At 30.4% G+C, this 14,060-nt stretch overlaps 1 protein-coding gene across 1 annotated transcript in view; it reads right to left on the bottom strand.

Moving 5' to 3' along the window:
- The window catches only part of eIF3d1 (eukaryotic translation initiation factor 3 subunit d1), a 50,687-nt gene that overhangs the window by 1,510 nt on the left and 35,117 nt on the right, over positions 1 to 14,060 (bottom strand). Inside the window, exons 11-14 of the mRNA XM_076453285.1 lie at positions 12,182 to 12,311; positions 5,062 to 5,204; positions 1,207 to 1,399; positions 811 to 922 (exon numbers count right to left, since the gene is read on the bottom strand). Of these exons, the coding sequence (XP_076309400.1) occupies positions 811 to 922; positions 1,207 to 1,399; positions 5,062 to 5,204; positions 12,182 to 12,311 (578 nt within the window). The remainder of the gene's footprint in view (positions 1 to 810; positions 923 to 1,206; positions 1,400 to 5,061; positions 5,205 to 12,181; positions 12,312 to 14,060) is intronic.

Genomic DNA, 14,060 nt, shown 5'->3' with positions numbered 1-14,060 from the left:
GCAAAATATTCTACAGTATAAATCATCTAAGTTTAAAGATGGTGTGCAATATATGAGTAGTACTGTCTATCAAGCCAAATATTTCCCAATATTTATGAAACAAGAACTTTTAGTTTTTCAGTTGAAATATGTAAGACTTGTTCATATCTTTTTCAAACAAAATATTTTCCTAGATAACCATCAATGTTTTGCTACAATTTTAAACATGCTAACCTGAATAAAATGCAAGATGCAATGAACCAAAGTTGAAATTGAATGTCTAACAAAGAGTATATACAAAACCAGTTCTTAGCATTTCAGTAATCATAAAGAAATTAGATTTATAATAAACCCTTGCCATAAAAAGTGGTTAATAAATCATTATATTTAAAGACTCATAATAAGCAACTGACTGAGGAAATAAGTCTCAAGTAGAGGAAGTATGTAACCAAAAACTTGTTTAAGAAATTAAATAACAAACATGGCATAAATACACAAACACACAGACAAACGTTTTGTTTCAAAAGCAACAAAACAAAAATCCCTTAACATTCCTGAAATCCTAAGTGACTATATACAATACTTTCATTGCAACCTGTGATCAATTTATTATAAAGAGAACTCCAATGAAGTCAGAAGTCATCATACTACATAGCTGCTCTTTCGAAGATTCTAAATTACCTCAAGTTTGATTTACTTTCTCTGCAAACTCAATCTTAAAACCAATTCCAAATGTATATTAAGGCTTTTAATTCCTCCATACATTTCATGGTTAATATTACTATTATTTCTTTTAATATTACTATATTTATATTTGAAATTATTGCCTACCATTTTCTTCTTCCCTTTCATCCTCATCATCATCCTCTTCATCATCGTCATCTTCCTCTTCCTCCTCTGTTTCAAAAGTGTTGTCAGGAATGTCATACAATCTAATAACAGGCTGCAAGTACACGAGTGACTTGTTACTAAAACAACTTAAAAACTAGCATTGTACTGAACACAAAATATATTAATTTGATTATTAGTTTATCAAACCTACTAAAGAATTATTGAAATCTTGGGGAGAAAAGATTAGTTTGAAGAAACCTGTTTTCAAAAAGTAAATAAACAATGTCAATTTAAGAACCACAACAACACTTTATGTATTCTGAAGTCATCTTTACAAAATTTCTACTTGCACATTTCTCACTTGGATTTTTATACCATACTAAAACTTTAAGCTACCTTGTTTGGATCTTTCATTATGAGATACTTTCCTTCCTTCAGCTTCATACAGTTATCAATGATACAACGTAAAATGCCCCATGCATTGTCCATGTTCAGGTTAATCTGGTCAGCAAATTCCTTGGGTTTAAATTGTTGTGTACCAAGAATAGCATGTTTGGATGAATCTCGAACATGAATACGTGAGACATATCTGAAAAATGTATGAAATACACATTTTTATTTTCAAAAAAATAGATCTACAACGTAATTAAATTTTTCTTGTGTACAAGCATTTGTTAACAGCTACATAACAGGTAATGATTTTACAGAGGAAAATACAATAATCAAAATGAATAATAGTTTTAGAAAAATACAGTCAAACTGATAAAACTTGCAATTTGTTTAATATCTTGTAGTTTCACAATTTTAATAGTAAGGATGAACAACTAATATTTTCTTCATTGAGCATTACAAACAAAACTTTTACCTAATTTTTTTATCTTAATTTGAGTTATTAATCACATACATAAAACCCATGCTATTAAAATTTCTAAAACCATAAGTTGTAAACGTGTTTATTTTCAAACTAACAAACGAAATAATTTCAAGTTTACATTTATTTTCACAACAACTGTTGATGGATTTATAAAGAGAAATTCCAATATAATGACAAGACACAAATATTTATGTATTTTCTGATCTACAATTGTATGTTAAATTAATAAAATAAAATACACAAATATCATGTCCATTCTGATGCAACCAAAACTCATGGACAAAACCTTTATGACGTTCATTATTGCAACTAACAAAATATTTATATCTTACTTTATGCAGCTTTTGAGATGAGCAGTTTTATCTACTAAATGTAGAAGAATTATCTATACATACAACCTGCAAAGGTGAAAATCTCAAATTCCAACAATATCTGAACCTGATTCTTGTATACAAAAGACAAATTGAATGTTACACTGCAAGGACTTGTACTTTCAACAGTTTTTATGTTGTAATGTAACTAGATTTTCTGATGTGTATCAAATCAGTTACCTCAATTAGTCTTTGGTAAACCCTCTCACTACAACTCAGTTCCAGGAACTTGTCTCATAACCATTTTATGTTTGTTACAGTTTTTATACTATTAAAACTGCATGTACTAATATCTATAATGTCATAGAGTAGTTTTATGTTTAATTCAAGCACCCTTATTTTTCATCCTGCAGAATTTCTCCAAGTCCTTCACTTTACACCACTGAAAAAATCCAGTGTTTCACATTAATTGAAAAATAATTTGTGCAACTTATATTTTATTAATTGGAAGCTTCTGCATTAAATATTTATCATTTCTAAATTCTTTGTTCTTCATTGTTTTTCAGATTCACTGTTGTACTTCATCTCAATGAAGATTTTGTTACACCTATCATAACAAGATTTTTAACAGTAGACAATTATCATAACAGATTTCCTCACTCTTGTGACTGATGATTTATTCTACTGATTTTAGCACTTTATTGAAATGGTGTGTATTTTAGGTTTCACAATTGGCTTCATATTTCACACCAAAACCTAAATTATATTATACTACGTGGAATGCTACAAATGTCCATGACCTTTTCAAAAGTTGATTATTTTGCAATCACAGTTGGCTTCATGTGACCATAAATACACAATATATACAACACTGTTGTAAGAAGATTCCTCTGCACTTGAAACTTGTTAAACATGAAACATGGAGCACAGAACCACCTGGATCAGTAAATAATGGTGGGAGGAAAATAAGGCAATACACCAGTAAACTATCAAGAAACACGTAATTCAACAAACTGCATATGTATTTCATGTACTTTGAAAATTTATTCTTCATAAATGGACATAAAACTTAAGAAACAAGAAAAGTAAAAAACTTAATTTAAAAAAGGGAATAGGAATTATCAAAATAAAAGTACAAAAACAAGTTGAATCAAGATGCATAAATTATATATATTTATATAAACACATTTCCAAACCCAGTTTTTTTACTTCAAGTCTCTCGTCGTAGGCTTGAAAACATAATCTTTGCATTTTAATACTCATTTCTATACTTCTTTTAATATCCCTATTCCCCTCTTTAAATTAACAATTACACTATGTAACAAAATGTTTACTTTTTTCCTTTTACTGGGCAGAAAGTATTTCCCAATTGCTTATGCCTAAAGTAAATGGAAAAGACCTATTTTTCTCTTCAAACTTTGATTTTGTGACCTGGGAGTGTATAACAAAAACATGCTGGGAGACTATATTTCAGGGCTGATACGTCAAAGTGATTTACATAACAGTTCCAAATCTCAAAAAACAACTCACTTCTAAACATTTTTGTTGATTTTTGTATAACTTTAGTATAAATACATGTAAATCTTGATTTATATGTTGTTTTATTCAGACCTTATGTTAATGAAAATGTGAAAATTTTCCCATTTTCACATAGAAAATAGGTTAATTTCTAAATTTCATTATACACATCACAAAAGCAAAGTTTACAGGGACTAATGGCCATTTTCTGTACTTTTACAACATGAGCAATTAAGAAATAACACACTATCCAGGAACAAAAATTTATGTTATAGTGTTACTAATTATCTTGCCATTATATGAATACCTAATTATTGAATAAATTAAATTTTAATATTTCAAGCATATAAGGTTGAATAACTTATGAGGCTTGACTTTTACTACTGATTTATAATTAACTTTTGCACATGGCCAGGTTGTTAAGGTACTTGAATCGTAATCCAAATGTCGTGTATTTGGATCCCATCACACCAAACACACTCACTCTTTAAGCCATGGGAACATAATAACATGGCAGTCAATCCCACTATTCATTGGTAAAAGAGTAGCCCAAGAGTTGACAGTGGGTGGTGATGACAAGCTGCCTTCCCTCTAGTCTCACACTGTTAAATTGGGGACGACTAGCTCAGATAGCCCTCGTGTAGCTTTGCGTGAAATTCAAAATTCAACACAAACTACTCACTCATAAGTAACCTTTTACTTAGTTTTATAAGCGTGCTACACAAATTATCCCTTATTCTTTTGAAGTTCATACTATTATATATTTATTACAATGTGCAATTATTAAAACCCAACAAAACCAAATTTTCCAAGACTGTCGTTCAGATCATACTTCCTTGAACCCAGACATTATCCACCCTTGTGATGTCGAAAAAACCCACTTGTACAGAAATATATATGCAAAAACGGCTCGTTTGGGTTGAGAAAATATTTTACGTAGAAGGGCGAACAACGTTTCGACCTTCTTCGGTCATCGTCAGGTTCACAAAGAAAGAAACAGGTAACTGCCTGGAAGCTGACCACATGTTTGGAAGGGGTTGTGTAACTGAGTGTCGAAATATAGAGGGCAGTGTTAGATGTTTGAATATATAATTTTATATTATTTATTTTATTATATTTAATATAGGTATAAAGGCGTTCCTTTATATTGGTTTATTTTGGGTTTACGTTGTTGTATAAGTAAGGCTTCTTTAATTTTGCGTTTGTTTATGTTTGTTTCTTTATTTAGTATTTGAGTGTTTTCTATGGTTATGTAAGAAGTCTTTTATTATGATTATGCTTGAAATCATTTAAAAAGCAATAGAAGTACAAGAAACAGTATATCCTACAGTGTAAAGAATTTCATGAAAAGCATGTGTATTATCTAAACATTAATTATGTGTGATCTTTTTATCAAAAAAAGAAGTGTCCTAAGTGTGTATTTAATTAACCTAATACCAATCCTACATTAAAAAGGTTCTATGATGTTTTTTAATAGTACCATCTACAGAATTATAAAATATTTAAATCACAGCTCCAACAATGATTAAAAAAAACACAAAAACCTACCCAAACTTGATGTTGTCAGACCCAGCTAAGAGAGCTTGAACAGTCCACTTTGCTAGTTTACAAGAATTGTTCTTCAACTCATTAGCTAGCACTGCTCCCCGTTGGGTGTCCAGTTTCTGCCTCCAATCAATACCTCCTGAAAACTAGATGTAGAAAATAAATGAAGCAATTGCATTATAATAAGAATTACTTAATTTATACCTGTAAACATTCATTAAAACTGCAATTAAAAAAAATGGAATATTTCAATTATGAAGCCTTTTCCTGCCAGCAAAAAACACTTTAGCCAATTATTTTAACTGAGTAAAATAATTTCACACTTTCCATTTCCAGTGATCAGTATGGCTGACAAAGTGCACCATTTTTCAAAGTATTTTTTCACTTTTATAAAATAGAGCACTTAAAGGATTTCTGTTGATACAGATAAATTCAAATTGAAAAAAAATAATAATAAATTGGAGAAGTTTTTTCTTCCCAGGCCCCAGTTTACAGTAGATATAAATGTTATATTACTCTCAAACTATTTCACATTGTTTGTAATGCAGCTCTGATAGACTGACAGACATTTTCTATTACCAGACTTACAAATAAAAAATTCTAATAATTTCATTATTCATTTTGTTCTTCCATTTTTATTTTGTTCTCCTGCTCCTTCTCATATTTGTTTAGTCTAAATTGGTCAAGGATAGACTTCATAAAAGCTGTACATAAGTAGAGCTGTCATGCTGTTCCTCCTCATCTAAAACTTTGATAAGAGGGAAATGCTGAACCACATATAATCTGCATCAGGCTGTCCCTGAACCTGTTCTTTCCAGCCTGTGGCCTGTCTAAAACGTTTAAGGAAGTAGTCTGAACCTTCCTTGTCTCTAAGTTTTAAATGCAAGGGAAATTATATTATTAGTCTCATTCACAGAGACTTCTAAGAATGACATAAACCTTTCTCATATGAACCCATGGCCAACACCAGGCTGTGAAGCCTTAAAAGTTGGGATATAATCTAGTTCATTATGTAAAACAATTATAATTAGATGAGCATTAAGTTCTCACCCTTACATTACAGAATATCAAATTACCAGGGATTTCTCACCAATCAAGTCTTCATGACCCCAGGTTTTTACCCATGAGTATATCTCCAGTCACAGTGAGGCTCACAACTGCCCCACAGACCACCACCTTCACTACTTCATGCCTTTTGACCCATCTACTTGTGAAACAGCTAAGGCTAACCAATGCTATCTATCAACACTGCTTCCAGTTCCTCATAGCATTGACCACAACTGGGGTTGAATTACTGTTGCTGAAGAAAGTCTGCAAGTCCTATTCAGATTGCTCTGTCTAGTCAAGGGCTCACAAGACTGTGACATACAATTTTCCTTCTCAGGTACATAGCCATAGCAAGAAAGATACCACAAACACAAAAGTCCTTATGTCCAGAAAATATTTCTCCTAGACCTTTACACTCTTTTACAGCTGTTGTTCCTCAGTGCTCGACTCTTAGTCGTAAGTACTTTGAATTGTGGAAAATGCAGTTTTCTCAAGTGCAAAGCTTCAACTCAACAGCACAATAATTCAAAAGTGCATAGGCAAATACACACGTTCGAGGAACAAGCAACAACTCTGAAACTTTTCCCAGGATATAGGTGCTAACCACGACTCATTTTCACTCTCAGTAAAAAAAAACAAAGTGGTGTTGAATCCTTAAGATATCACCTAACTTGCTAGTGGAAACGTTCATTGACTATTTCCAACAGTATGTTCTACTTTATATCAACCTTTCACACAAAAAATATATATAACATTTTAGTTGAGGAGTAGCTGATTGATTGTTTACAGTTAAGCACAAAGCTAAACAATGGGCTGGTTATCTGTGCTTAACACACCACAGGTATTTGAAACTGAGTTTTTTGTATTGTAAATCTGCAGGCATGACTGTGTTACTGAGGGATGTCTTAGTTGAGTTATTGAGTCAAACAGGTATAACAAGGAAAAGATGCACTTAGTCATTCCATTTTCTGACATTATATCTTAAAACTACTTATACAATATACACAGAAATTTTGAATAACGTTATCTAAAATAACAAGGTAGAAAACACTCACTATGCTTACATATCACAAATTGATCATGTTTCTAAGTTGTTCCAGTTATAAGTATAGAGGGTAATGAACCATTATGATCTTAGTCTTCTTCGTTCAGGTTACATTCTTGAAGTAACTGAACAGAAGATTAAGAGAGACTTGCTTACAATAACTATAAGACATTACAGTTTAGAACAAAACGGTTTTTACTCTTTAATCCTTAAGTGTGTTCTTCGAGCAACATACCACACTATTACCATCAAACTGGTACAGACCCCATATAATGTATTATCTACAAACTACTGTAGAAAGTTGAAGCTGAATACATAAGCTAAAATGAACTCTTAAATCTAAAATTTCCTTTAAATTTATACAAATACAAACATCAATATAGTACATAAAACTTTATTAACACTATAAAACAATCTAATCATCCTTCCTGAATCTAACAATTTTTTTTTCTCATCATGTAACAAAATGGCAATTGAATGGAATGTTTAAGTTAAAATATTTCAGAATTTATTAATCTGGGTCATTATTACAAAAAGATAATGTTTTTCATATTTTATCATCTCCTACTACATTACTAAAATATTTTTTTATATTTCTACTTCCAAAATAGTACAACTGAGAAAAAAATGCATTCAGAGAGCTTGTTCTAATAAAAGTATTTCTGTGATATTTCAAAATCAGAGTTCTTTTTATTATGATTAACTGCACTTTTGGTTTAGATTTGTAAAAATTGTCTGTGTGTATGTATAATATATCAATAAGGCCATAAAGCTACTGGCATTTAACATTCAAACTATCCCAAAACAAAAAAAGAAATTTGATAACCTAGGGTAAAAAATAAAACAAAACTGATAGTTCGATTGGTAGCAATACTGAGTAAAGCTGCATCTAATGATATAAATCATGATCAAATTTCTTAATAGCTTTTGTTTTGTAAATTATGCATTTCCAACTGCAATATACTGGTTATATTTATAAGTACATAAATAACTCGTCACAGAGTTAACTAATTTTCATCAATGTTTCTACTCTCAACCTCGGTAGAATTGGTGTCTAGCTAATGCAGAAAACTGATATCAGATATTTAAACTAAATAATTAATTCTTATATCTGCTAAATGTGTGTGCACAAGGTACAGCTTTCAACAGAAAAAATATCAAATATGTGAAAAAGACTAGAGTACAGAATTGTTTAAAAAACACTACCAAAAACCAATATAACAGAGTATCAAAGTATTAAAAATTAGATGAAGCAATACAAAACACAAACAAATCTTATTAAGCAAGCCATACCAACCTGTATTTTATGTAAACCTTTTGTACACTCCCCATCTATAAATGTATTTTTTTTAATTGATATTTCAGTTTGAATGATCTTTGGCTAAGCACATAACTGGTGCTTTGTGAAATGACATTCTGCCAAAGTACTGGCATGCTCTAAAAACACATTTTGAAACCAGTGTACTCACCAAAATGAAAACAAGATTATTGGCAAACAGGTTGTTTCATAAAATAGCAGCTTCTATTGACATACGTAACATTGTATAAAAAAGCAAGTTTTTTGTTTTGTTCTTATCAAGCTCATAATAATGACAGAAAGACTCAATTTCTTAATTCTCTAACTTTTTCAGCATGGGTTCAGCTCCTCGGGCCAACCTCATAACCATTTTTTGCTTGCTATAGTATTCATACAATAACTTTTAAATTACTAAGTTCACGTCAGCGAAATTTAACAGGTTATCAAGTACGCATTACAATGATTTCACATGCAAAGTATCAAATTTTTTAATTTCGTTGAAACAATGGGTTTCTCATGCCTTTTTTATTTCCTTTTTGTACGTTGCCTGTCCAACATGCAAAGTAATTTTCATTTTAAAAATTATTTTTATGCATCAGAAAATTTAAATTTCACATGCAGAATCTTAATGTTCAGATAATTGTCAAATCTTTCTTAAGAAAAACTATTTTATCTGTTATTTATCTGACAAATCTCTGTACAGGTTTGGTAGATATTTATTGTAACCACCATAAAAAATTAGGAAATAAATATAAACTTTGCTTTGTTTCATTCTAGAATAACAACAAATTATAACACAAAAACAAACATTTAGATTAAATAGCTTAAACCTGATAACATTATACATTTATTATTTTCTGTTTTATTCTCCCATACAGGATATGAAATGATTTAATTTTTTAAGGTTTTAAATAAATAAATATAAATACACACACACACACAGTTGGATAACCCAAATTCATGAATTATACTGATACCATAAAATTCCACTATAATTTACCAAGTGTAGTATTTAAGTTGTATTTCAATATATATATAAACAAGAAAAAACACCACCTTTAAAGCAAGCTAAAGACACAGCCTTCCTGTTAAATCTTGGTTCAAAATTAAAATGGCTAATAAAATCACTAGGGTGAAAGGCATTCTGAGCTTTCAATTGGTTATTCATGTCATATATTGCAATAAGTGTATGTAAGGGACCATTTCCAAAAGCAGAAACAGGTAAGTGCAGTCGCTGTATTTGATTCAGTACATAAGAGATATCTTTGCAAAAATAAAAGATACAAAGTTCTTATTTTACATTCCATCTTGTTAATATTGGTGATTTGAGTTTCCAATTCATACAAAATTACAGATTTAGTATTTTGACATCACAAAAATCTAATTTAAACTAATATTGCACTCAACATACCACGTAACACATGAAAATTGACATTTAAATGTTTTTAATAGTTACTTTATATAAATTCATGAAATTGTAATTTAATAAAATTTTAACTGCAAGTAAAATGCAATGACATGGCATTTAATCCATGACTCATCACAAAAGGGGTTAATTGAAACAATCTGGTTTGTTTGTTTGTTTTTAAATTTCTCACAAAGCTACTCAAGGGCTATATGCACTAGCCGTCCTTAATTTAGCAATGTAAGACGAGAGGGAAGACAGTTGGTCATCACAACCCACCATCAACTCTTGGGTTACTCTTTTACCAACATATAGTAGGACTAACCATCACATTATAATGCCCAATGGCTGAAAGGGTGAGCATGTTTGGTGTGATGGGGATTCGAACCCGCGACCCTCAGATTTTGAGTCGAGTGCCTTTACCACCTGGCCATGCCAAGCATAAAGCAATCTGGAAACTAAATAATAAAAATGCATCAATGGCTTCAAAATATAGAACAGGCTTTTTTCTTTGCTGATAATACAGCACATATCATTAAACCTCAGATTCCTGGTATGCTTCTAGCAAAGTGCTTGTTTAACAAAAACAGACTGAAAACAATCTAATAAAAAATGATGAACTGTGCTTAATAAATATGTTGTAAACATCTGGTGAAGAACATGCTTAACTCTTTCACTACAATTAGGTCAAAGTGTGCACGTCATGACTTTTAGAGAGTAACAATCAAAATTTTATTAAACTATTATTACTGTGTACAAATATACTTGGCATCAAAACACAGTTAATAAATCAAAATTTAATATGGGTTTGAAGTTCTTAATTTTATAAGGAAATAGTTATTTAAAAGAAAACCACTCTCTCCTAACATGAGAATTGTGACATTTGCTCTCTAGGTCTTCTCTCTTTTCTCGTTTATTTACAACAACCAACTACAAGATTTAATGAAAATTATTTAATAAAATATGTAGTTATTGCTCAGAAAAGGTATAATTACTATAGCTTTCAATCTTATTTGTTAATGAAGCCATAAAGTGGAAGATGAGACCTACTTCCAACATCCATCTGTTACATCTTCTTTCACAAATTGCCATTAGTTGTCATATGTATTAAATACTATATTATTTATAACCAACAGAAAGTCAAAGTTTTAATCTATCAAATGATGTACTATATGAGACTATTTTATGCAGAGAGAACTGTGTATTTTGTAACTTCATAGTTGTAAAACTTTATTCCCACAGCACACACACTGAGCAGCTTAACTATATTTATGGCTCTTATCATGCAGTCAATAAAGCCAGAAAAATTGTTAGTTATATGACATTGTTTGCTTTTTATATGTTGTTATTCTGTGTTCTTAGGTGATTTATTTAATTAAATAAAAATTATTTAGTGCAGTACTAATATTAGTATAAAAAAAATTAGGGTTACTTTTTATCGACAGTAATAAAAAAATGACCCAGTAAGTACTATATTTCTTGTTCTACTGTATTATTTATGCATTGTTTTATATGTAACTAAAATGTAAAAATTAGAAAATTAAGTTAGATGAAGTAGAATCAATATTTATATGCATCTTGTGCATCATGTAATTTGACAGCATAATGAGATCTACATGTTTGCCAACTGATTTTAACTTGTGTGGCTGATTTATTGTTTAGATACAATTCAAAAGGCAGTAAAATAGTAAACCTTCAGTTGAAATAAGTGCGTACTGTTATAAGTATATATAGCTATATAGGTGAAACAAATGCAGTTTCCCGTTACAGTATGAAGTCATTCCAAAAAGAAACAAAAAGGTCATTTAGATATATTTTGTATTTTTTATGGTGGCTAAACTGTTGTTTACATAGCTATGGTAGAGATTGTTCAATATTAATTTAGGAGGTTTTTAAAAGATTATGCAATAAAAATTTGATACGTTTCACATGAATAAAACTATTTTTAATCTTAACATGAAAATCACTTTGAATCCATATATGAACAGAAATTTTCAACAGAAATGATTTATTAACTATTCTGAATGTTTGTCTACAAAATACTTAATGCTCACTGAAAGCTTGCAGAATTTCAAATTATAATATGGAAGCCAAAAGTCAATTTAGGGTCACAAACTCGGCTGAACTCACCAAGCCCAGAGCAAGAGATTTAACTTAAGCCATCAGGGATAAAAAGCCTAACAAAAAACACTTAAAGACAAATGTATAACTTTATCTATAACAAGGTACATGATTTGTTTCTTGTGACAATTCAATGCTTGCCACCACTGATTCTCAGCAGAAGTCATAACTTACACCACTTTAACATATTTACATAATAAAAGCTTACCCTTGGGTCCCACTCATTCAGAGCCTTAATATTGATAAACTGTTCTTCTCCATTAGGTCCTATCATCACAGCATCATGTTCACACCGTACTACCAATTCTATGTTGTCTCCGAGATCCCACTTGCGATATCTGGATTTAGAAATAGCATTAAGACCATTTAGATCTGTAAACTTCATCTATCACCTCTTAAATGTTAAGTTTTTAAATTTATATTTGAACTGCACTTTTAAAGATCTTGTTCTTTGACATTTCAAACTGTCACTTACTATTACATATACTTCACAACTTTGCTTTACAAATCAGTACAGTCATTTCATAGTCTTGTAAAATGGCCTTCAAATAGTGGCCCAAAAATTAAACATTGCCATAGAAATTTTAAATGTCCGTAAATAATGTGTGTGTGTGTGTGTGTGTGTGTGTGTGTATAGGTTGGTACAAAAATTTTAAACTCCTTTAAATAACAGGTAGGATGTTACAAACCAGTTACTTCAAAGATGCATGTAAATTGTGTGTTATTTGTTACATTCTTTATAAAAGAACTATACTTACAACTAACACATGTATTTCATGCTGTGGTGCTTCAGGCAACTAAATGTTTTATCATTCATTACTTTGTTTTTTATTTATCACCCTCTTCCTGATCAGTTCCTTCTGAATAATGTAATAAGAAAACATTCAATAATCCATTAGTATTATTGCTAATTTTTATTACAGTAATGTGCAATATTGTGAAAGTAAAAACAATTTACCACAGACACATCAGAATGCATTAGAACATGTTCTCAAATATTTCTGCAAAGGATTCCTCTTTTGTATGGGTAGTAGCTCAAGTTAAGTCAGTTTGTCAAGAAAAAATTATTACCTATTAAGAAAATAGTAACTGTTATAAAACAATTGCTAGTATATTAATACAGTTGGATATATACAGCTTATTTCCAAACTATACCATTTGTTTAAAACATTGAAATATAAAATCAACCAAACACTCAAAAAATAAAAAACAATTCCCATTGTACAACTAAACAATAAATGATAGAAGGCAAGCAGATTTTTTAAATACATTAGTATTTCCAAAAGGATGGGGGGGAATCAAAGATTTGTTGCATCTTTTGATACATAATGCTATTTGATCTAACTGTGTTATCTAAAGTAATTAGATAATTATGCAAACCTGGAAATAGCATTTGTGAAAGGGAGGGTCAATCAATTATTTAGGGAGGAGGAGCTAAACTGAGAATTTTGAAACCTAGAAGTAAGGGACACCTCCATTACAAAAACAAGTTTTTGTTAATTTTTTCAGTATTTTACATATTTTTTCTTTGTCAATGAATGGCAGTTTGTTGCAACATTGTGAAAGTATGCTGTCAATGAATAAAAAGATATTTGACACATCACTTTTCCATTACAAAAAATATTTATCTTTATGTTCATTCAGAAGATCTTCATGAATCTGTTCTGTATTTAGTTAGTTAACATCCATGTAAACAGGATATGAAATGACATACCACTCTGAGTCACTCTGAAAAGCTAATATTTGCTTGACTATGTTTCTGCATCACTCTCCTGGAGGATGCAAGATGCTACTGAGTTGGCAGGTAGTAAAAAATGTGAACAAGTTAATGTGAAATAAGATATTTTTATACTAAAAGTTATTACTGATATATCTAATCTGGAGTTCTTTGGATGATGCATCAGTAACCTATATTCTGAGTTAACATTACGATATTTCGGGATTCTTCAGCTTTTGCAAATGTTTGTTTCTCTTTTTCCAACTTCAATAGCCAAAGTTCCATACACATATTTAAAACACATTTTGTGAACTGGTTATGTTTTTACAGTTGCATATACTTATCTTTAGGAATCAATGGACCTGAATTC

This window comes from Tachypleus tridentatus, chromosome 9 (assembly GCF_004210375.1).
Source record: "Tachypleus tridentatus isolate NWPU-2018 chromosome 9, ASM421037v1, whole genome shotgun sequence".
Lineage (NCBI taxonomy): Eukaryota > Metazoa > Arthropoda > Merostomata > Xiphosura > Limulidae > Tachypleus > Tachypleus tridentatus.
Note: the sequence above shows the minus strand (reverse complement) of the source record. Positions and strands in the feature narration are given on the sequence as shown.